This window comes from Filicampus tigris, chromosome 1, assembly GCF_054856515.1.
Source record: "Filicampus tigris isolate MCC_2025a chromosome 1, RoL_Ftig_1.0, whole genome shotgun sequence".
NCBI classification, from domain to species: Eukaryota; Metazoa; Chordata; class Actinopteri; order Syngnathiformes; family Syngnathidae; genus Filicampus; species Filicampus tigris.
In genome coordinates this window covers 17458100-17484029 of record NC_141217.1, presented here as the reverse complement: position 1 = coordinate 17484029, position 25930 = coordinate 17458100, and the positions used below count along the sequence as shown (strand labels likewise).

At 43.3% G+C, this 25930-nt stretch overlaps 1 protein-coding gene across 2 annotated transcripts; it reads right to left on the bottom strand.

Moving 5' to 3' along the window:
• Nucleotides 1–190: 190 nt before the first annotated feature.
• Nucleotides 191–23076, bottom strand: LOC147153046 (uncharacterized). Of its 2 annotated transcripts, none has more exons than XM_086043301.1 (3): nt 22911–23076; nt 1827–3470; nt 191–1075 (listed from the first exon to the last, which is right to left on the bottom strand). In XM_086043301.1, exons 2-3 carry the CDS (start codon nt 3312–3314, stop codon nt 614–616), a joined length of 1950 nt encoding a protein of 649 aa, XP_085899427.1. In that variant the 5' UTR covers nt 3315–3470; nt 22911–23076; the 3' UTR covers nt 191–613. The 2 variants fall into 2 exon arrangements, with proteins under 2 accessions (XP_085899427.1, XP_085899435.1); XM_086043309.1 differs by lacking the exon at nt 22911–23076 and adding an exon at nt 7488–7774.
• Nucleotides 23077–25930: the final 2854 nt, after the last annotated feature.

Here is a 25930-nt window from a genome sequence, read left to right as displayed (position 1 = left end):
AACGTATCTGGACAACATTGCATTAAGTCTGTTTAGCATACTCACTGTACACATGTAAGATATTTAGAAACTTTTTTGTTCATATATATATAATATATATATATATATATATATATATATATATATATATATATATATATATATATATATATATATATATATATATATATATATATATATATATATATATATATCTGCTATGTAAGAATAGCGATTACTTTCATAACACTGATTGAAGAATTCCTGCAGGACACACTGTCGGTAAATATGCGTGTGGGACGACACGCTTACATAAACAGTGTACACAAAAGAGTGAACACAGACAAGTGCTTGATTGTCTCACTAATGTCTTCAGTGTGTCTGCAAGGAGCCACCCAGACATCTTTCAGTGGCTGCTCCTTTTGCTGCCAAGGAAAGGAAAGGAAAACAAAAGGGTGGGGGTGGTTGGGGGGGGGTGCAACAAGTAGACATATTTAATCCTTAGGGCAGCAGTGTGAACACCCGTAATTTTTGATTGTTCTTTTTTTCCATTCCTGCAACCCTAGCGGGAACAACAGAGACATGGCGCTTATACGTGTGCTTACTGTTGGTGAACGTGTGCATGTGCAAGTTTCTACTGCCACTTCATCAGCTTGGAGCCTTGAGGTAAATCCAGGAGGCTTTCATCAGTTCCTGTCGAGGGGAGGACATCAGGGGCTGACCAACGGCGTTTTCGAGGGCGCCCGAGCTCCTGAGTCTGAGGTTTTGCAGCCGGAGTGTGCGGAGGCCCCGTTGGAGGCGGGTGTTGAGGGAGAGGTGGAGGAGGCGGAGGAGGTGGCATTTTCTCACTGTGTGAGCTGCTTGACCCTCCTGCCGCAGGCCTGGAAAGGTGTTGTGTGCGTTGGACCCTGGAGGAGGATCGCACATGTGTCCGGTGGAGTTGCTTGGGTGTGGGAGTGAGAGCAAGGCAGACATCCCCCTCTGTAAGCTGGCGGCAGGGAAGGCCATAGAGTTGAGTTGTTCTCCGAGGGCAGCAAGAAGACCAGCCTTGGTCCTGGACGAAGAATGGATACTCCACCAAGACCTTCAGTAACTCCTTAGGAAAAGCAAAAGTTGGATCAGATATTCAAACTAAAATACCTTCAGTAACTCCTTAGGAAAAGCAAAAGTTGGATCAGATATTCAAACTAAAATATGGTTGGCAATGTTGGGACAATTAAAGCAGAGATGGCAATTTAAATGCTGGAGGCAAGGGCGGAGCCATGAGTGGGCCTGAGTGTGCACCAGATTCACAGGTTGCCCACCCAGTGACATTTATGACAAAATATATATTTTTAAATTTTTTGTAAATTATTATTAAATTATTTTTTCATTTGTGTTTTGTTGTTTTTTTAAAATTTATTGCATATTCTGGCCTACTCCAGTTGTAAAACAGGGCAGTATCAGACCCAGTGTAAGATCAACTAAACCTTTTCTGTCATCTAGTGGTGATTGGTGATATTACAACTTAACACTACAGTCAACCCTTGTATATTTGGAGTTTGACACTTTGTTCACCATTTCCACCCGTTTTTCATTGAAAACGTACATTGAATGTTTATCAGTGGGGTTTTCTTGTGAAGAATTTCTTGGGTTGTGAAAGAATAAAATAAAAATATTCCCCCCAAAAGAATTTTCAAAAAACAAGAGGGAGGTATTAACCAATGTGCCACTCAGAGTCTATCAGTTGTCCATTCCTGCATTCAAGGATTTCAGGTAAACAGGAGATGCTTGATAAGGGGGCTAACGCATGTGCCTACGATCCCGAGTTAATTTGTTAAAGTCCTGTTTTTGATTAAATTGCTTACCTGAGTGTTGCGGTCTGTGAGGTGGACCTGCAGTTGGCTGACACCCTGTACACTGCTGGGGGAAATGAGCAACACCGTGCAGGTGCTGAGATGGAACTCTGGGGATGTATCAGCACTCCTCAAGAAGTCCTCTGTCTGCAGCTCCTCCACCTGTTTCAACTGCCCACTGGCCAGCTCAATGAGCGAACCCTTGGTGAAGTGAGGTAGGAGCGCAGGGGGGGATGGGTGAAGTGCAGGGGGTGAGGTGCGAACATGATCCCTGTTATGTTTCAGGTGCTTGTCTTTTTCTTTACCTCGCTCCCTGTCCCTATGCAGAGTCTTTTCTCTGTCTTTGTCTTGGTCTCTGTCATGGTCTTTTGGGGACCTGTCATGGCTGTTCAGTAGACCCTGTGGTGAGTTGGGGGAGTTCCTTGGATTGTGCTTCTTTGGGCCTGGCTCTACTTGCAAGTTGTACAGTGGTGTTCCTGAGGGACTGTAGGGTGGGTAGGACTGGGAGGCCTGAGGGCTCGGCTGGCAGACGGATCCCAAAGAGTAGTACAGGTGAGCTTCGGCTGCTAGGGCCCCCACGGTGTCCGGTAATCCCTCTCTACCCGCCCTGGGGTCTTGTCCCAGAGGGTGAGGGCTGGTCGGTATTCTTTGCCGATGTCTGTCCTGGAGTGAGGAATGTGGATCGTGGCCCTCCTGAGCTTTAGAGTCTGGAAAAAATGGGCCTCCGGATTGAGCGTGAGGTGTCAGATCTTCCTGCTGTCTCCGCCCACCATTAGTATGGGAGCTTTGCGGACTCGTGTCCAGTCTAGTTCTTACACTATCATGTCCGTAATCACCTGGGAGCAAATGCCTGGAGGCAGAAGCAGTCCTGCTGCCCGGCCCGTCCAGCCCATTCGGCCTCTTGCCCAGGTATCGGTTTCTGGCTTCAACTAAACTTGGCTCTTGAGAGTAGAGTGGGGTATGGCCAAACAAGTAGGACGGGGAGAAGAGAGAGGAGCTGTAATCTCGCCGGCCGCTGTTTATGTAAGACCACATCTCTCTTGAATCAGCCGTGAAGGGAGTCTTAAAAGAGCAAGTGGAGGACGGGGAGGAAAGGGACCCTTCGGCTCGAAGCCACCTGGAGTGGTGAGGCAGTGGTGTTGAGAGGGGATCATCTCTCCACGCAGGAGACCCGGAGCCCCTCCTTTCCACAACATGCCCTTGAAAGAGTGGAAGGGACACAGAGGAAGTGTAGCTCAAGGGCCATGGCAGGGGCAGGGGTGCTGGTGCAGGTAGGGGTGGAGGCGTGTGTAGGAGGTGAGGGTTTGGGGTGGTGAGAGCTCGCTGCCTTTCCCCGACCTCCCTGCTGCTCTCCCCACGGCCTGCGTTGGTCCTACTCCGAAATGGCACAGGGGGCTTAAATTCATCGGGAGGGGGAAGGTAGTGTTCTGACGACCCTTGCCGAGACTCCCTCTTCTTGGGAGGGAGGCACTCTTTGCCGCGGTCAGGGCTGGGATTCATGGGTGGGCTCCAGCGGCAGTGGGTGCCCCCGACGTGTGGGCGTAGGCTAGGTCACATGGGCTTCACGGGAGAATGGGGGGCACAGACAGAGGGGAAGGCGATGGCACAGCATCACTGTTAGATCACTGTTACTTCTTCAGGATTGAAGACGCTCACCTGCAGAGGAGGACATAGATAAGATAAGGTCGAGGTCACTAGAGGCCCGGAGAGTTGCCAAAAATTGTGCTGAAGTAAGACTACTCTTACTGTTGAATGCTATCAACTCAAGTACAAGTAAAAAGTAGTCCTCCAACTTGAGTAAGAATGAGTATTCTGTGGAAAACTATTTTAAGCGGAAGTCAACCCAAACATATTTTTTCCAAGAATATGTTCTATGCAATCGGTTCCCGCTCAGTGACGGACGGTGTCTGTGCTTCCCCTGCGACTGGCTGGCGACCAGTTCAGGGTGTAGTTCGCCTTTCGCCCATTGTCAGCTGGGATCGGCTCCAGCACCTACCCGCGACCCCGTACAGGATAAGCGGTTTGGAAGGTGACACATGTTCTATGCAGGCCCACTAGTTGAAGCAGAGCATTCTGAATAATATTGCGTTTGTGGAGTATGAGTCAAGCAGCAAAATCCATCCATTTTTAGCCGTCTCAATGGGCGACCATTATGTCACTTCTGTCGACTGAAAATGACATCACAACCAATCATGGCTCAGCTTCAGAAAACAGGTGAGCTGTGATTGGTCATTACTAGTAACTGGTGGATAACTTATGATTTATACCTTTTTTTTCAGAGCCTCAAGATCAAATTGACAAAAATAAAATGTACAAATTCTGATAGTGCCTAACAATATCACTTTAATCACAACAGTAATTACAAATGAAAGCAAATTTAGCCACAAGAACTTGCATTCAATTTACTTTGTTTGTTACACTCACGAAACAGCACAAGTTTGAAGTCGAGTTCTTGTAGATTGAAATGTACAAATTCCAGCATGACAGCTGCTTTTTTGCAGTCAGTCAGGTTAACAAATTGGATTGGTGTGTCTCTCCTGACCGAGTTGCTCGCCATTGTTTCCTCTTTTGTCTCTGCCACGCTACGCTTCACGTAAATGAGTCACTGTCAAAACTTTGCTTCTGTGTGGGAGGGACAGCGGAGGCTTTTTGTGCACTCATTCGACTGCCTACCTCCATTTGATTGGTGGAATGGAGTCACATTTCACTAGCGGTTACGTTGGATTGCTGAAACAGATTCATGTGACAGCGCCCCGAAACAGAAGTGTCTCTGACAAACCAAAATAAATAGATCGCACAAGCAATAAGAGAGATAAAAATAAATGTAACACGTTACTACCCACCTTTGGAGGTCATAAATACTATATGTCAAGATGGGCAGCCTGTCTGGTGCTGGCATCAGATGTTGCCAAATTTAAAAAGGTCAGAGCCGTTCGCCCTAAAACTCTTACTTTTGATAGCCATGCCTAATTAGTCATTACCTGAGTGCAATGTGGTGGGACTGAAACTATCCAACTTACTCATTTCATTCAAACACATTACTCCCACATGTTGGCTAAAAATACACCTTGCAGCTAATGAAGCAGATGCATCCCTTTGTGTGTTACGCACACATACGCGAGCGTACGCACGCACTCACACACAGCTGGAGTTTGCATCTCTAAATCTTTGGTAATGATTGGAATATGGAAATGTGTTTTGATATTATTTTCATGTACCACCCCCACGACACCCGCAGGCAGTTTATAGAAGTGTACTACGGACACCCCCCAAACCCGCCACCCTCCCAACATCCCCCCCCCTTCCCCCCGCCCTTTGCTTTCACACACACAGACAGCAACAGACACACAAATACTCCCACAGCCGGCAGTGCTTGCTCCCCCAGTGACAGTCAAAGCTGGTCACCACCCACCCAAAAGCTGACAGAGACAGCACCAGTTGTTGTGGATAGTGAGTATCTGTCTGTGCCAACTAAATATTTGTCAAAAGAGGCGAGAACTGTGTGACTGCACGCCATGTTGCTCGGGATAAGGGATAATGTGTGAATGTGTTTATTTGTTTAGGTTTTTGTGTGTGTTTGAGTCCTCGAATGTGTCACATATTTTACAGTCTTGTTTCATTCAGTGAGAAGTGCGGGGGAGCTCCACTAATTCTCTTTCACCCCCCTCCAAAAAAAAAACGTATCAAAATGATCCCTTTCATTACCGTCTTGTCATCCCAGCTGTTCCCTCCATCCCCACAGCCAGAACGCCACCACGCTGCCTCTTGGCCCCACGCTCACCCGACAACAACCTCCATCTCACCATCCGCCATACTGTCACCATGGCAACTGCGTCTCCTCACGCATCTTGTCGATTAGAGAGGTGAGATAGGGATACTCCACCAAACGGCGGGTAAACTGTTGCTCAACAAGTTACGAGGTCCAAAAACAGATTAAGTGTTGGAGACAAGCAAGCTGTTTATGCATCTGAGTGGAAAGCTGAAAAGTTGGCAGTTCACTGTGGGTGTGAGATTCAGTGTTTCAGATGTACGTAGAGATTTGGAGCCAAAGTAATATTCACAACCAATTTCATCCAGTAACTTCAGTCTACACTCTCATATGTTTTCAGAGTCCCTCTAAATATCAGGTAATCCAAAAGTATATCATGTCCCATCAGGAGCAAAAATGTTGAATATGAATTTACATTGTTCCTTTTTTATATAATGGCCCACAAATGCGTACTAAAAGTTTGTATTAAAAAAATTAGAGTTGTTTGATACGACTTATTTTCACACCGCTACCAGTACGAGTATTTACTCTTTGACAGAGCTGGTCATACCGCTTATGTGACGGATCGGTCAGCCTATATGCCTTTGACGGATGCCCATTTTGTGTGTGATAAACGATAGACGGTAACTTAAAAAAATAGTCGGACTAAGCATAGTCGGAAGCCCATTTTTTCCCATCTATGAGGTCGTCTATTTTTAAAGTTTCACTCAACACAATGACGATGCAGACGTTGATTCGCAGATGTATCAAAACTGCCACAGTATAGTGCCAACCACTGCTGAGGAGGACTTACGATTATTGATATTATTCTTTTTGTCTTAAAGTATTGGTGACTGGTATCGGCAGCCTCTCCACGAGTAACGATACCTTAAATTTAAGGCTTGTATCGGCCCGATTCTGATACCTGGTATCGGTACTCGCTAATCCCTACTAAAAACAATTTACAAACAGAATCACATGCATCCATGACAAAAATAAATGCAATGCAATCACGTATAGTTCAGCGTGGGTTCAGTCCGCGCTCAGGGACATTGTGAATGTTAAAGTGAGTGGTTGTCTTTTATCTTTAAATGTACAGTACCATCCAAAGGTTTGGAAACGCCTTTTAATTCAGTATTTTTTCATTATCCAAAAAAAGCCTGAATAGTAGATTAATACTTAGGTCATCCACATAATATATTATATTTATATAATATAAAATATTGATGGAAAAGTTAAACTGAATGAATATTTACTATCTATCGTCATCTTTCAAACAGTTCTTTAGTGTAGCTGAAGCACTTTCAGGCTCACCCGTATTCCTTCAACTAAACTAACTAAACTATTAATACGCATTTTTTTTTTCTACAGAAATGAATATCCTTGTCCTTTTGATAACCCCATTTAAAAAAAAACACGTTTCCCCAAATAAACCTGCTTGAAACCTGCCAACCAGTAAGAGAAAACAAAGAAGGAATATTGTGCATGTGGAGGAGTTTGCTGAGAAATGTCTTCTGAAAGAAGACTCCTACACTGTGCACGCATGCATATAGAGCTGCTCTTTCGATGCAGTCATTTTGCTGTGGGAGTATTTAACTATATCAAACCTCACTGATCATAGCAATGTTATGTACTCTTTCACATTAAACTTTGATTTCTTTGGTAAACATCAGCGCAATCCATTCCAGGGTTTTTTTCTTTTTTTGTACAAATACTTATTTGGAAGAAAAATGCCTGAATTCAATTTGTACTCTAACCTGAGAATATCTTTAAATGAGAATTAAAGATTTGTAATTGCGCCACATCCTCCCGCCTTTTCTGCACAAGCACGTCTCTGTGGGTCTGTCAATCAGCCCTCCATTGTAAGCGCAAACTTGATGTGGGCGCAGGCAGCCGGCTGGATGGAACTGTGACGAGACACTGACCTTAGTGCAAGATGAGCAGACATCCCAGCGTAGCATGCCATGCATATCCCAAACGTCCCAGAGGGTCAACCCACTCTTCAGCTCCTCACTCTGCTACACTGACACTTGTCAACATCTGCAGCTGCATACCCACCCTCTGATCTCTGTGTGTGAAATGATATAGGCGAGCTAGCAAAATCAAGGGAAATAACTGAGAGCCCTATTCGTCTCTGTTGTGTGTCAAGTGTGTGTGTGCGCGTGCATGCGTGTGTGCAACCGACTGAGGAAATGAGTAATATCTAGCAGTGAGAAACATGTCTGCTATGCCGAGCCACACAGGCAGACCAGTTGCTGCTGCCGCCCACTCGCTTTAATCACTCTGAGGGATACAAACACACACACACACACACACACGCACACACACACACACACACACACACACACACACACAGGCATACGCAAACAGCCGAGGATGCAGCACTTAATACTGCGCGGCCACAACGTTGGGTTCATTTACTGTATATATTCCATACATCCATTTTCGAGGCCTAAGCCGAAATTAAAACCCATAACCTTGTGAGATTGTCTATCTATCCAGTCATTAATTTTGTACACTGATTTATTAGGGATGTCTATCACCATCACCGAGGTTGATATGATATGTACAAAGTATCTCAATACACTGCAACCGAACAATACAATCACAATATGGAAGGCTATTCCAATGCAATACAATATAATACGATACACTCCAATTATAATACAAAATAGTACAATTCAGTGTAGTGGTGTTATACTATATGGTTCACTCCAAATGAAGTGAAATACGTAAAGTATAAACAGCTTTCTTTAAATTTTGTATTTCACCATGTCATTGTAGCTTTTAGTAATTGAGCCAGGGACTGGGCCAGAAGGTCACCTTTGTGACCCAGTCTAGTTTTGTGACTTCTAATAAGAGTAATAAAGACAGTAATAAGTGTGGGTTTTTTTTTCAGATTGGCATTTAAAATTTGAAATACTGCGAGGCATCATCTCAAAATATTTGTACAATGTGCAACAGTAAATATTGTGCAATTATCTTCATATCACAAAGCTTTATTTGCAAGGGCTGGGTGCTATTGAAGTTTGCAGTCGGAATCGCTGACGGAAGCCCGTTTAAAATCAGAGGCAGATCGGCCTATAGGTGGGTACTATTTACCACCAAACCCAACCCCCCACCCCAAAAAGGCAAAATAATAGGGTAACCACGCTACAGACAGATGACGAATAACGGACACTCCATTTTTGTAAAATGTCCAGCTCTCTTAAGTTCATTGTTCTGTTAGGACTGGGTGATTATGAAAAATATAATGATGAGGATTTATTTTTTTGGGGGGGGGGGGGGGGGGGTTGTGCTTGATATCGCCACATGATTATTCATTGATTTCAAAACTTTGTTTTTATTCAACTACCGAAATTAAACTTTACATATACAGTAACTTAAAAGAACAACCAGAAAATAAATGATTAACAATTCAAACATGAATATATTATAAGAATAGCAATACAAAACAATAAATGAAACAAATATCTGTTGTGCAAACCTTGGCCTCTAAGGGGCAGTGTGGTAACCCATAACTTCTAATGCTAAATTTTGTAAGCCCGCCACTTATATTGGTGTTTTTTGGCTGCATATCTATAGCTTAGCACTTAGCACAGCTTGTCCGTCCCCCTCCCAGTCCTCTCTTCGGGATATCGATATTTACAGAAGACAGTGTTGCTTATTCGCTGCCATTAAGGATTGGTGACTTGTACTTTGTTGACAGTGGACGCGAAGCAAATTTTTACCTCCGCCGCCCGCATCGTATTTAGCCATATTAGCTAGACAGCTAACAGTCAGTGTTACTGGCGTGACAAGCTCACGTTCAGTGATTTCCTAAGCAAAATACAATGTGTAACACCTCCGACTCGTTTTCAGTGATTATAACATTTTTATGGTGATAAGACGTTTTGAAGTTTTTCATTTAAAATTTGAATCCTTTGTTCACCACAAAGTGCCTCATTTGACGAATGCATTTAATTTGACATGACAAACACGCAAAGGCTCATGCACGCCAACAGGAGTGCCGCAGGAGAGCTTTCAATGATTCTCCTCTGTGACTGAGTCAAGACAAGTGCAGTGGCATGGCTGTTGTGGCTTATTCAAATTAAACTAAATTAATGACAGCAATGTAGTTCGTTGAATGCTAGAAGTCAGAAACAGTCACGTAAGTACAATAAACCCAAGACTGAACATGGATAACCAAAGGTAAACTGCCAAAGCTTGTGAAATAATTTTGGAGATGGATACATTATTCATAAATTAGTAGTGTTAATTTAACAAATCAAAAATATTTACACTATATTCATCCAATGCAACATGCAGACAGTTTAAGTGCATTTGAACAGGGTGGAATGACAGCGGAGGAGGAATGGAAAGATCTCAGCTCTTAAGGCCACGCTGACATATTTTCACTGTAGGGCGACAACCGTCTCGTCTGACATTTATGGTGAGACTTACTTTTATTTTTAAGTGATTTCTGCTTGAAGCTGATGTACTGTGTGTCTGTGTGGGCTGCCTGTGCGTGTTTGCTCTGTTATTTATTGTATTCAATGTGTGGGTTTTTTACTTTACATTTTAGTATTTTATGGAGTGAGCCTTTTTCCTCTAAATCAGTGTGGCAAATATTCACTCATTTTTAATTTGATGCTTGCAACACATTCCAAAAAAGCTCGGAGAGGGGCATGTTTTATGTCACCTTTTCTTTTAACAACACCCAATTCATGTGTGGAAACTGAGGAGGCTAATTGTTGAAGCTTTGTAGGTGGAATCCTTTCTCTTTCTTGCTTGATGTACAACTTGAGTTGCTCAATAATCTGGGGTGTCAGTTGTCATATTTTGTGTTTCATAATTGAGACAGACATTTTCAAAGGAAGGCAGGTCTGAACTGCTGGCAGGTCAGTCTGGTCTCACACTCATTTACTATGAAGCCAGGCTGTTGTAACATGGTTTGGCACTGCTGAAATAGGAGGGACATCCTGAAAGAAACTATGTTGCTTGGATGGCAGAATATGTTGCTCCAAAACCTGTATGTACCTTTTCCAGAGCTGGGCACTTGACCCTTTTTTGCCGGACCGGCCACGACTCCCCACCCTTATTCATAAACATTGTCGGCCCCCGACCCGTTCCGCCCTCCGGATCCCCCCCCAAAAAAGTGTCCGTGATTGACGCCGCCACGGGAGAGATGCTAACGGCAGAAGCTTTTAAAGGATCATTAGCTGGCTAACTTAGTATTCGAACCCGCTGTGGACACGCTTCAAAATGCGCCACTTGTACTTTACTACTTACCCAACTGCGTGTGCTTACTTCCATTGCGAGCCCTAGGGTTGGTTTTGTCGTACAGTATAATTATTTGGGTCCAACAGACGGCCAGAAGTCGCATTCAACAAGTTATTTATTTTCCACACTTCCCTTCGTTCACTGCCTTCAAAATAAAAGCATACCAGCAAACCACTATACACAGCAGGTTTGCTACGGCATATTTCCGGAAGTAGGGAAAACGCCAGATGAAGTGCATGAACTCCACCTTGCTGTGCCAGCGTCATCCTTGAGTGCTGCGCACAGCTTGACTATACTCCCGGACACAAGTTGTTTTGAAACAGTTGTGTTCCAAGTCGGGGGGCGTCGCTTCAAAAAGACAGCGACAACAATGGATATCGTACCAGCTACAACCATAAAGGGACCGAGATGACTAGACTATGCATTTAATTTTATTGCCAAACTAGTTTGCCTTTGCAGCAGCAACGAGCTGCGTGCTGCATCCTCTCTCTCCTCTCCTTGTGAGAAACTGTATGTCATCGCAACATGTGACATAATGGACCGATTAGAGCAGCAACAATTCCTGATGGGTGCTTGGCATGTGTTGCAGACCTGTCGCCAACAGCACAATGCGTTGGTCACGTGAATCAATGCGGCAGTTGTCGCCTGCGCCGACGTGGGAGTAGAAAGAAGCCTAAAAAGAAGCCTTTCACCAAGTAGGCACGCATGAGGGCCGAACTAAAATCCACTTCCGGCCATGCTTAGTCCAGCCATTTTTAAAAAATTTGTCACTGATTGATCGTGACCTGAGCCTTAGGCACTGATTTCATTTTCAGATGAGGCCAAGTAGCAAAATGGCTGCCCCCTGAGATGGAGAAAATCAGGTGGATTTTGCTGCTTAACTCGTATTCCACAAATGCAATATTAATCAGAATGCCATGTTTTAGTGGCACATACAACATATTAAAGAAAACTTAGGAGTGATAGTGCAACACGTCATTTATTATTGTAGTTACAGAAAATTCCTTGCTAATAATAATAAATATATTTTAGAATTAAAATATAAATACAAGCTTTTACATATTGGTGTGCTTGGCATTAAAGGTTTTTTTTTTTTAATTCTGGAGAAAATCTTACTTTGGGTCATGGTCTAATAAATTTGTCAAGCACTTTATAGTGTAAAATAGTAAATAACCTTCAATGAGCACCTCTTTTCCTCTTTCACTATGACTGTATTGTTGCGTCAATTCTGCCAGTCAGTGGAAATATGATTAGTCATTTGATTGATGTCGTGTTCTATTTAATTTGACTGAAGAATCTAATTATTGCATGTGTTGCTTCGAAATGATGCTTACAAAGCAGAGGAAAATTTTATATTTAGCATTAAGCACTGACCCGGTTTATCACTACATGTTTTGTATATCTGTATCCAAAAATAAGTTGTTTAATTTTACTAGTTTTAAAAACCACCTTTTTTTCAGGCTGCCTTTGCACGCATCATGAACAGCCACTACACAAAAAAACTGTCACACAAACAGCAGGGGTGCATTTCACATAGCAGGTTTAGTGAAAACTCAGAGTCTGCTAACCCTGAAATGACGGAAACTCAGATTTTTCTGTTTCAAGAAGGGAGGTAACTCAAACCAGAGAAAATGGGGTAACTCTAGCCGGTTTCAGAGAGAGCGGCAACTTAAACAGGAAGTCAACCCAAACATATTTTTTTCAAGAATATGTTCTATGTAGGCCCACTAGCTGAAACAGGGCATTCTGATTAATATTGCGTTTATGGAATATAGCAAAATCCACCCGTTTTGAGCCATCTCTGGGGGCGGCCGTTTTGTCGCTTCTGTCGACTGAAAATGACATCACAGTTGATCAGGGCTCAGGATAACGACCAATCATAGCTCACCTGTTTTCTGAAGCTGAGCCCTGAGCAGCTGTGATGTCATTTTCAGTCGACAGAAGTGCAAAAATGGCTGCCCCCTCAAATGGCTAAAACGGGGTGGATTTTACTGCTTAACTCCATCCATCCATCCATTATCTGTACCGCTTCTCCTCACAAGGGTCGCGGGGCATGCTGGAGCCTATCCCAGCTGTCTTTGGGCAGTAGGCGGGGGACACCCTGAACTGGTTGCCAGCCAATCGCAGGGCACACAGAGACAAACATCCGCACTCACAATCACACCTAGGGGCAATTTAGAGTATCCAATCAACTTACCATGCATGTTTTTGGAATGTGGGAGGAAACCGGAGTGCCCGGAGAAAACCCACGCAGGCACGGGGAGAACATGCAAACTCCACACAGGGAGGCCGGAGCCGGGATCGAACCCACGACCTCTGAACTGTGAGGCGGACGTCCTAACCAGTCGACCACCATGCCGCCACTGCTTAACTCATATTCTTGAAAAAAATGTGTTTGGGTTGATTTCCACTTTAAGCTCTTGGTGAGTTACCGCAGTAACAGACTCTCCGAACCTAACCTGGTCGGGACCAGGTTTATCTCAGTGCATCTTGAGTTTCTCTTTGTCTCCTCCTTCTTTGTCTCCTCCTTCTTTCTGTCATTAAAAAACAATCGGAGTCAGTACATGAGAAGTCCATTAGTCACAGTATCACTGAAAAACGTTTCTGTTGAATTTACTCACTTTTATTTCGTCAAGTGGTTGCGCAAAATAAAAGCATCTGGATCCAGATACATTCATTTAGTAGATGTATAGTCTACATAAAATGTATCTTAATCCAGATGATTATATTTTGGCCAACCACTTGACAAAATACAAAATTGAGTAAATTCAACACACCATTTTTTCAGTGTAAGTGGAGACAAACGTGAAATGTCCTTTTAATAATGATCCCGTACGTGGATGAAGGAGCAGCATGACTACGCAGAGAATCATATATTCAGCGGGGGATCAAATCGCACACTGAAGTTTTTGCATTTGCAGAAAATTATCTTTTTGAGCGGTACCATTTCATGTGACAGCCTATCGTTTACATACACTGAAATAAGTTGAATATGTTGAATATTTCCTCAATTTTATTTCTTCAATGTGGTTGCACAAAATATAATCATCTGAATCCAGATACATTTTTTAAGTAGAATATAGACCTTATACTTAAAAACTTAAAAAAACGTGTCTGGGTCCAGACGATTTTATTTTGTGCAACCACCTGACGAAATATAATTGAATAAATTCAACCATCATTTTTTTTCAATGTACCCCCATGAGGTTATAATGAGGTCTGTACTGTTTGAACAATGTTTTTATATTTCATCAGCAGGAAAGTGCGCTTCCCCCCCCCGCGAGATTGGACCTACATGAAATAAATTAATAAGCAGCAGTTTTCCTCTGTTAAATTATTGTGATTGCAAAGCACTTGAAACTTCCTTGACCTGAGCAGCAATGTTCTCCCACGCCCCTCCCTCTTTGCCATGGTGACTCAGCAAATTGGGGCTCCATTCATGCTGTCTTTTCATAGTTGTGGTGCACGAGCTTAACTCCAGGTGAAGGTACTCTGAGTTGTGTAAACTGATTCATTCACTGATTCATCCATCAGCTGTTCTGGAAGCTGCAATTCAGAGTTCCCTATCTCAGAGTAGATCAACTCAGACTTCAGGATTAGACTCAGAGTTTCAGGAACATCATTGCATATTCCATCCATCCATCCATCCATCCATCCATCCATCCATCCATCCATCCATCCATCCATCCATCCATCCATCCATCCAATTTCTGCACTGCTTATCCTGTTAAGGATCACTGGAAGCTAGAGGCTATCTCAGCTCACTTCGGGCAAAAGGCAGACAACATCCTCTACTGGTCACCAGTCAATCACAGGCTAGCTTGGCCATTAGGCAATATAGGCTAATTATAAGAGTGCCATTACCTCCAGGGGGTGACCTGGGAATTTGGGAGGAAAAAAAAAACATTCGCTCACAGCGGCACGACCCTGCGCTTGTCTGCGAAATTACCAGCATGGGGTTGAACTATAGCCTCCCTACAGAGTCACGCCACTCTCCGCACAGGAATGAGAATAGAGTCCTTAATGTCAAATCAAACTCTTTCAACTGTGAGGAAAGAAGAGGTGAATGAATTACAACTATTAGCAATATTATAAATTAATTAAATACACAAAGAGGAGCAAGGTGAACTAGTTTGAAATCAGTGTTCCTGCCTGGAGCATAAAAAGCGACACACCAAGTCACAGCTGATATAAAACCGGTTGTAAACAAACTTAGCTACGGAGTGGGACAAAGGGGCTTTGTAGAGGTACTGCTGCAATGGAACAAATCCTGCAGGACTGAATGATCCGCACGAGCCCAAAGAAGCAGCCAATAGGACGCTGTTATATGATCAACAGATTGGTTAACTATGAGTGATTGTTCTGTATCACTGGATGAGTTGACAGTACTGTTTTTTTTCTGATGGAATGCATTACACGCAGGCCTGGAGTGGCCCGTCATTAATTATTCAATGTCAATCCAAAAAGTTAAAACAATGACAGCTTTACTTAGATGAATTGCGGAGGAATGTGAAACAGGAGTAAATCTAAAGGCTGGTTCTTGTTATAACAAATGTGTGTAATATTTTGCTGTTACTACTTACAATAGTTATTCCTAGTTTTTCTCCAAACACTTAATTGAAACGCTAATGCAACACTACCTAATCAATATGATGCACCTTATGGCCAGTGACCAAAGGAAGGAATGAAACTTCTTGATGTACTGTCAAACTAAACTACAATATGCCAAAATGAAAGGAGAAAAACAAAAGTCAAGTCGGTAACCTTCACGTTTACAATAACTTGGCAAAAATTAACTCTTAAAATGGAAATGTCACATGAATTGAAATGTAAAGCGATGCCTAATTAATATTACTACAAATGATATCAAATAAATCATGTGTGTCCGCCCCCACCTGGCTGATTGCTCATTTCTCGCCCTCCGTGGGGTGAGGGGTAAATGTATGCATGTGTGGTTGCTGCAACTTTTGGTTCGTCCCATCTGTGGTCAACGCCAGGTGAGTCACTTGTTTATTTCATGTAGGTCCACATTTATGTTTTAATGTCATTGTCTCTTGGCAGTTTGGTTTTGTAGGCCTTTAGCCACTATGGAGAGAGAGTTGAATGTGTTTGGATTTGGCCACAAAAGTTGACTTACTCCTGAACAATTGATTAAATTGCTTTCTTGCTCTCTTAGTCCTGTATCAGGAATCTGATCCCAGTTGAGGTCGTGCAAGGGATCTCTTGTTTTGGACATCTGACGCAGCAGAAATTTGTTGCTGAATGTAACAAAGCGGAAAAGAAAGAAGATGGACAAGATAGATTTGACCCATTCTTCGACAGGAAGCCCAGTCTGTAGCCGGCTCAACCACAATGAGGATGGGCTTATGGCTCAAGAGTTACTATAAACACATTAACACACACACTCGTGAGTTTGCACACACACGCACACACACACACACACACACCCACACACACGTTAATCTGCATGTGCAGGGACACTAGCAAGACTACTGAGTCATACATGTACATTCTTCTTTGTGTTAATTTGCACATTCATTCGAGACACGTTGATGCAAATATCAGGAGCCGCAAGTGGTGGCAAAATAAAATGCAAAAATAATCAAACAGAACACACGATCCACTTGAAAACCATCATTGCAATCATGCATTGCGCAATGCGTTGTAAATTCACTGGATTCACTGGCACAAGTGTCCTTGTGTAGCCAGTGTAGCCACGTATAAATTACTTTAAAATATGATAATAATAATAATAAAAATACTACTACTACTACTACTACTACTACTACTACTACTACTACTACTGCTAGTAGTAGTACTACTAGTACTACTAGGACTACTACTAGTACTACTACTGCTAGTAGTACTACTACTACGACTACTACTACTACTACTAATAATAATAATAATAATGGGCGGCATGCTGGTCGACTGGTTAGGACGTCCGCCTCACAGTTCAGAGGTCGTGGTTTCGATCCCAGCTCCGGCCTCCCTGTGTGGAGTTTGTATGTTCTCCCCGTTCCTGCGTGGGTTTTCTCCGGGTACTCCGGTTTCCTCCCACATTCCAAAAACATGCATGGTAAGTTGATTTGACTCTCTAAATTCCCCCTAGGTGTGATTGTGAGTGCGAGTGGTTGTTTGACTTTGTGTGCCCTGCGATTGGCTGGCAACCAATTCGGGGTGTCCCCCGCCTACTGCCCGAAGACAGCTGGTATAGGCTCCTGCACTCCCCACGAGCCTTGTGAGGATAAGCGGTATAGACAATGGATGGATAATAATAATAATAATAATAATAATAATAATAATAATAATAATAATAATAATAATAATAATAATTGCTGTTTCAAATGTTTGAAAAAAATAAGGATTACAAGATTGCAAAATCACTCAGTATGGTGCAATGCACTTGTACAACCACTGCACAGTTCAACCACAAAAATAGACACGATGCAAAATAATTGCTACGGTCTCCCTACTGAAGTGGTCAGAGAATGTGTGTTACGTTGCAAGTGGGGACATTTTTGAGTGATGCAGAGGAGAGAGTGAATCTTGTAATGTATAGCTGGGTTAATCCTAGACAATCCGAACAGGTACGGCCTACGGCAGGCTTAGTGTAGTTCTGGGAGGAAATCTCACCTTGTGGTAGTGCAGGCTTGTAGCCCCTAGTTTATTAATAGGGCCGAGCAGACTGTTTAAGATGGCTTTTGTGCAGTATCAGTTAAATACGACTCATCTAATTGCACTGGGGTCAGCCAGCCCACAGAAGTAGGAAAAAAAAATACAAAACGTATATCTGTGAATCCTCCACAGACAACTTTGTGGATGACCCTATAAATCAAACATGCAAGGGGACATGTAGAGGTTCTTGCAGAGGTCAACATGGCAGTTAGCAAGCATTCTGCAAACCTGTGAGGCTGACATTTTCTTAAGTGGGCGCAACAGCTTGTTGTCATTCATTGACATTTAAATGTCTGCCAAAAGTAGTTTCATTCTTGCATTTTCCACCGGTGTGATTGCCCTCCCTTTGTGCACCGTCTTTAACATGTATCTTAGCTTGCTTTGACAGACCCAAAAGTCAAAGAAAAACGTCCAACAAAAGTACCATCGTGAGCATTTTGATGATGCTTTTTTAACATCCATTTTCCACGATTTCGAAAAGCACCCATTCTTAGCCTGGACCTCTCCACTAGCTTGTGACATGACTAAAGGCCTCGACACACCAATCCGCCGCCTGTTTGGCGCGTCCCGCAACGTCATAAGGACGGAGCCGTTGTCGTGGCGTCTGGGGGGCGTGTTTCAACATGTAAAATTGGGTCGGGCTCTCGGGACAATCACTGTGATTGGCTGTTAGCTAGCGAATCAGGGCACTGGACCGCCATTATTCGACATCGTCGTGAAAGGCTATACAAGGCAAGCTATGGGAAGATATTGCGACACAGCTGGTGATACCAGGTAGGATTTACCTTTATACTTGGGTTTATTTTCATACAGAAACCGTCCGTAATTGTTTGGTAAATACACTAACTCCGATGGCATGGAGGAGCAGGGTACTACTACTTCTCCCGCATGAGCAAAAGGTCCGGAGTAGTTGGCGTCTCTGTCTGTGTGTTCTACGGTCTCCCTACTGAAGTGGTCAGAGAATGTGTGTTGCGTTGCAAGTGGGGACATTTTTGAGTGATGCAGAGGAGAGAGTGAATCTTGTAATGTATAGCTGGGTTAATCCTAGACAATCCGAACAGGTACGGCCTACGGCAGGCTTAGTGTAGTTCTGGGAGGAAATCTCACCTTATGGTCAAAATTGGGTCATTTCCCAGTCTGACGTGCCGACTTCTAGGGCGACGCAACGTTTGGCGACGGCGGCCAACGTCGGATCGGTGTCTAGAGGCCTTAGCACAACTCCCAGGCACTGATATGAGTACTCTGAGATCAGTATCTTACATGAGTGGGGTGGAGGGAAATTGATTGAGAATGTGATGGCTACAGTTGTCAGAAGGAATATAAGTGTCTCTGTGAATGTGTGTGCGTTTGTCTGTTTCCATCCTACATATTTGTTTCTTTGAGCACCGTCCCTTGGAAAGTGTCCGTCAAAGTGGGCTTATGTGAGTTTTGTGGTTTAGCAGCAAAATGTCAGCACGCAGTAAGCGAGCACAGTGATGGTAACTCCATGGAGGGACCATAGCCAGGTCTCTTGTTGGTAGCTGGAGTGCCATTCACTGACAGAGAATCTGTCTAGACTGTCTGTACAGAAGCTGTCTGGAATGCCTTCGTCACTGCTCATATTCATCCCCTGCGCCATAATAGAAAGCCCTGAACATCACATCAGACACGTTTGCAATTTTTTTTTTTTCAAACCACTTTCACAAGAGACTTATTATTGAACCATTTGATCATCTGTGCTGATGATCACAAACTAAAAGAGGAGAGTCTGAACTGGATAAAGGTCAATAAATGTGTTTGTGTGTGAATGTATTTCAGCCAGTTGCATAAAAAAAAAAAAAGATATTGAAGGAATTCAAAAGCATTTCAAGGGTATCGAAGGCAAGAGCTTTATTGACGCCATAGAAGCTACAGGATGTCTCGGATCTAACTTCTGTACAGTAGTGACACCAAAACCAATACTGGGTGATATTTCGTGACGCGTGTATCTGCGCTGTCCGATTGTACAAACACGACATAACTCTGCGGCATGCGCACGGTATGTCCTGTCTGAGTGTATAGGTGTTAGCTGTGGGTGGCAGGGTTGAAAGGTCACTGAACCCCTATTGTAGATGAGGTGCGGAGGAGGAATCAAGTTGCTTGATGATGCATATGGTTGAGGGAGCCAAGGCTGAAGGAACAGAAAAGACTGAGCTACATAATGCATACAGAAACCTTTGCTTCAAGGATTTGTGTGATCATAGCTGCCCACCTGTGTCTTCCCTGAGTGACAGCTGTATCTGTCACCTTAAAGTAGTCCAGACAATTCTTTGAAACCCTTCCATCTGGAAGACCGCTGACTGGGGAACAGTGGTCATGCAGCACACCCGCTTCCATCATCCCTTTAAAGCGGAAGTCAACCCAAACACATTTTTTTCAAGAATATGTTCCCAGCAGGCCCGCTAGTTGAAACGCGGCATTCTAATTAATTTTGTGTTTGTGGAATATAAGTTAAGCAGCAAAATGCACTCGTTTTTAGCCATCTCCGGCTGTCAGTTGACAGTTGCCTTCTGTCAACTGAAAATCACATCACAACGACCAATCACGGCTGACCTGTTTTCTGAATCTGAGCGTTGATTGGTCATTGTGAGCAGTTGTGATGTCAGCCCCCAGTGATGGCCAAAAACGGGTGGATTAACACTTTATTATTATTTATCAGAATTCCCTGTTCCAACGAGTGGGTCTATTGGGAACATATTCTGGAAAAAAAATCTGTTTGGGTTGACTTCCGCTTTAACAAAGGGCTAAAAGCGATGGCATATGTATCACTTCATCTAACCGCTGAAATTAAATTGCTTGGATTAGATTTAGAAGAATGGGAATTATTATTATAACCAATTATTTTTTCTATTTAAAAGGTTAAAGTAATTGAGCCAAGGGTGAGACTGTGGGTAACAATCTGGGACATCTGGCGGCGGCGGGGTTGCGAACACTGATTCCAATTTGTCGAATTTGTGTGCTGAAATGTACTCAGCCATGGTGTGTGTTGGAAGGGCCGTTCGGGAAACTCCCAAATTTCCCGATGGCCACCACACCTGTGATAACTTTGAGAGCCATTATCATTAACACCCCCAACACACAACCCAACACCCCCATATGTATAAGCGTAATGTAATGCAAGTCAAGGCAGCTTTATAGCACATTTCATATCATACACAAGGTAACTCAATGTGCTTCACACAAGCAAAGACAGCACCTAAAAGCATTTACAAACGCAACAGTTAACACCATTCAGAAGCAAAGAAGAGCAAAACAAAAGCAGCCGACCAAAATGACTAGAAACCACATCGGCAACATTTAAACACATTAACAGAAGACATACATTATGAAAACGTTTAAAAGTGAAGAAATAAAAGCAGGTTTCTAAAGCAAAAATGTTGTGTAAGCGTAAAACCCAATAACAAGCTGCACATATTTGTCAATGTTCTGATTCATTTTCACCTCCTTTCCTTCTCACTCATCTACCAAGCTGCAGGAGAGCACACCATCAAAGCGGGAGAGAGTGCTCGATTGGAGTATATGACTGTCAACGCAAGGTGTAGTGTGTGTACGCGTGTATGCGTGTGTGTGTGTGTGTGGTAGGTAGGTGGAGAAGCACAGCAGGGCGTGAAGGAGCCCTGTGATAATGACAGGCCATGCATTATATAACATGCAGATTGCATAAGGAGATGATTATTTTAAGTTCACATATCGACAATGTGTAAGTATTTTTGGCCGTGGGCGTACAGCGCTGTACACACCTCGAAGTGTATGAAATACTCCGAGATGTGCTCTTTCCTTTTGTGGATCGTGTGGGTGTGAGTAAACTAGGGTGAATTATGTGTTTTTAAGAAGGGGGCACGGATGTTTCAGATTTCTTTTCGGTGCTATCTGCATATCAAAACAAGTATGTGGGAATGTTGGCACACTTGTGCGCAGTGTGCATAAGGGTGTCTTTTTATCTCAGGCTCCCACTCATTATCACTTTTAGGCTTCAGAGAGATTCACTTGAAAAGGGGGCTGACTCTCCTTGTCAGATGCAAAACCTGTGGCTTTGACTTTTGATGATGTTCCACTTTGAGCTTGTGCTGAGAGAGCACACGCTCAGACTTTTATCACTCACTCTCGCAGACACTTAGTCACAAGGTTACGGATGGTCCACTGGGATGTGTGGTGTGGAGACACACGAGTGAGGCCCATACACTACGATCTGTGTTCCGAGGCCTCCTGCTTCATGTGTGCCGCTTGCAAAAACTAGACATCTTAAAGGGCCAGCAGCCACTCAACCCCATTTGTTTTCTGGGCAGACACACAATCTAAGAAAACAACAATTCAGCCTGCGCACACGTATTTCCACCGTTCCAGTTTTAACAATGGCGCTCAATCATCTAGAAATATTTCAACCCTGCAGAAAGTGCTCACAATTGGAACAAGTCAGTGAGGACGAATGTAAGGGTCAAATGAACGAGCATTAGCGACGTCCCCTTTGAATCTGTTAAACGTTCCTCTGCTCACAGCACAGGGACTATCCGTACAGAGGAAATAGACACCCTAACTTTTGTGAATACTAGTGGGGCAATTAGATGGGTTGTTGAGTAAAGACAAACAAACTATAGAGTCCCAAAAGACTGGTGTGATGATGAAAGGAGAAACACAGATTAAGATTTTATTGGTTAATGCACCGTCACTTCTAGTTCTATGTATCGTTTGTACACATTGTACGAAATCAACCCGATTCCCTGGTTCTCAGTCCCCCTTACGGACTTTATACACCAACGGATGCACCTGTGCATGTTGGCACCAGATCTCATACGCAGCAACTGCACTTCCTATTTTTTTTTTTTTCCTTTCTCAAATCGCTCCTGACTGGACTGCGAATTGTCCCACTCTGACCAATCTCCTGTGTACTTTCCCAGTTTAAACACAGCTCCTCTAGGGCCCCTTGCTATCTCTGGACCAGGGCTATTTAAGCCCACTGCTCTAATTCTGAAAGTCCTGATCAGGCTGAGTGATGCACCTCCACCTCCCTCTCTCTCGCTCACTCGCTCGCTCGCTCTGGATCAGTCACACTCACCAGCTTGTTCACACTCTCTCGGTTATTCCCCACCACGCGCCTACACACACGCACACACACACACACACACACACATGCATATGCATGCACGCACACACGCAGGTGCTGGCTTACATGACTGAATAGCACACATTCATCCTCACACACGCAGGTGCCATCATACTTGAGTGAATGGTGAACATTCCTCTTTTCGCGTACAGACGAAAACAAGATTACTGTACGTACTTCAGCCTCAGTCTGCGTACAACAGTGTGTCTCATTCAAAGTTCCTGACACAGTTTCGCTCACCCGGTATTTCACAAACACACACAGAAGAGGAAGTGGTCTGGTGACATACCTCGCCGGGTGCCTGAGCGTATCTGCTACTGGAGAGTTCACTCATTGGATCAGGTTGGCGGCAGCAGGGGGCATATAGAAATATCCACTTTGTGTCTTCTTCCTCGCTACTGCTCAGCCTTTCCTCTATTCATCCTGTCCCTGCCTCTCCTTCTTTTCACTCTCTAAACGCCTCTTTGCTCCCTCCCTCCCTCGCTCCCGCTCCCTCCCTCACTTTCTGTCTCCCTGTCAGAGCATTCTCTCTCCCCGGCTCGCTTGATCTCGCCACCCCTCCCCTCACCTCACTCTTCCCTTATTGCTTTACAAGTGCTCCCTGATACTTGCTAACTCCCCCCCCACCCCTACCTGCAATGGAGTGTATAATTAGACAGAGCTCTGTGGTAATACAGTCAGGCTCATTGTGAGAGCTTTGGCATTGACGCTCATGTTTGGCGGACAGCCCGGTGCCTTGGCTCATTAACCTCCCTTGAGCAGAATGCAGAATGGACCAGCCCTGTGGCTCTTGCTATTTGTTGCAACACCTCAGCCTCTTAACTTCGACAGCCAATCCCAGGCCAGGAAGGATGAAGTTCAAAGGTGTGCCTGCTTAGACCAGGGGACACTGTACCGGTATGTGAGAAAGCACTGACAAATAGCAGCAGGTGCAATGTCAAGGTTAGAATTCATCGCAGTCACGACAGAGGTGACGCTTCTTTTTCTTGGGCCAAATTCCCGGCCGCCGCATAGTGGCATCGTGTTCTCTTTCAAACAGAGATCAACTACACAGCTTATTGTTAAACCAGCCTAAAGAATGTCCTATGTAATGAAGTCTTTGCAGTAACCATTTCATGTGTACGATTCTTTACGTAACATTAAAAAAAAAAAAAAAAAGCAATCGACGATATTAATGTGGATTTTTTTTTTAACATGTACTGAACCTCATGCTCTATGACTAAATCCTTTGTCTCATTTTTCAATTAGTTAATAAGAGGTAATCAGCAAATGTCGGTGACCTTTGTCATCAGTGCTGGAAGTGCGTGAATAGTCCAGGCCAGGCCAGGTCAGGCCAGGTCAGGTCAGGTCAGGTCACATGATTATGCCAAGATTTTAGCTCCAGTACCAATTCAATTAGACTTATTATTTGACATGACACATCACAGATTTTGACTTGAGCCATTGTCTTTTCAAACAAGGTACCGTGTTTTAATACAAATATACAGAACAAATCTATAAATATTTCACCACATTTCCTATTGAAGAACTGACATATAGTGTACATATAGAATGCAATAATGGGACTAACGATGACCCAGTTGCATGTCGTTGTATGGATTCTGCCCTCGACTGATCTGGACAAGATCTGAGCTGGACCACTTACTGTACTTGGAGGCTCTGCTATGGAGATTTTTTCATTGAGCAACCGGGCCGGGTTCTGAGGAGGACCCACCTCACCTTCCTGCAGCATTTCATCTTATTAAATGGACTCTTACATTATTCCAACTAACATTTTCTAGCACCATATTGTGTTAAATATTGCCCACTCAGCATCCATTGCAGCCTGGTCATCTTGGGATTCCCCCATCTGCGGCCCCTTCTCAAGGTATCTCATGTTTCCCCTGATGTTTTTTTGGGGATTGTTTTTCCTTCCCCTCCTGGGGGTCAAGATCAAGGGATGTTTTGTTGAAACTCATTCAATTCCAAGGGCATATTTATGTCTTTTCACAGTCCAGCCGTTTAATCCCAGGAATGTATTTATATTTTTTTCTATTTTTTTCAAAGGTTATGGTAAAAGTGGATCTGAAAATGTGTGGTACTGAATGAATTAATATTTGGCTACTGTAGGCATGTGAAGCCCTTTGAGACTTTTCTGTGATTAATATAAATACATTTGACTCGAATGTGTGGATAGAAGTCTCCCAAACATTATTGCAGGTGAATAAGTGAATCAATGAGTTGTTAAATTAGTAAAAAACAAAAACAACCAAAAAAACCCCACTGAAAATCTCCTGTTTGATTCCTTGATGTTAAGCTAAAAGGTTGCAGCATAATACAGTGTGTGAATAAAGATCACTTGACGTTTAATTTCCATCAGAAATGTTGCACATTGTTTTGTTTTACTGCTCATAAGACCATACAATTAATTTTGAATGTCATTCTCCCTCCAAAAGTGACTACTGCATCAAAAACGATTTGTGTAAGTTCAAACGTAAACAATTCTTTGTTCTAAGATGGCCTGATGCAAAGCAGAAAACGGTAGTGTGATGAGTTCTTATTTTCAAATGTTTTTGAAAATCACAAATGTCTTGAAACAAGGAGAGCAATACCATTTCCATGGTGACCACAGATCTGCTTTGGTTGGCTCTAATATTGTCGGATTAACAGGGTCACTTCTCATGTTATTTTTCGTTCGGGTTGAGGACTGTGTTTAAAAATACTTTTACAATGTAGACAAAAAGCGACTAATTTGTTGCACTCCAGGCAGCCTGAGACGAAGAAAAAACATTGCTTACTCACAAAATCCAATGTTAAGTTTATAAAACGATTTACATACTGTATTACACAGCATTACATCTTTTGGGGAAGCGCTATATGGACAACGGTTCTTGTCACTGTATTGTTTCAAGTATGTAACCGAGAGTTATCTTGCATATCCACATGTTCACCAAACACACGTGACTATCAATATTTTCACAAGCATCATCTTGTGAAAATTTCGACTTAAGTGAGTTGGACTGGAAAGCAGGAAGGAGATTGTGATCAAACAAGAGAGTAGGAGGGTGTGACTACAGCACTCATCGACAGATCACATGGTGTGTTGTTTTTTGTGTGTACGTGAGTGTGGGTGAGTTCACATGCGTGCATGTGCTCTTGTGATGATTCGGCGCCTCATCGGACAAACATTTTGGTATCATTTCCTCCCTCCTTCTTTCTCTCCCATTTTCACTTCTGCAATCGCACTCCAACGCCCTAATCGCACAGAGATGTGAATACAAGTGAGAAAAGGTGTTTTCTGCATATTTGTTAATTAAATACAAAATGAAT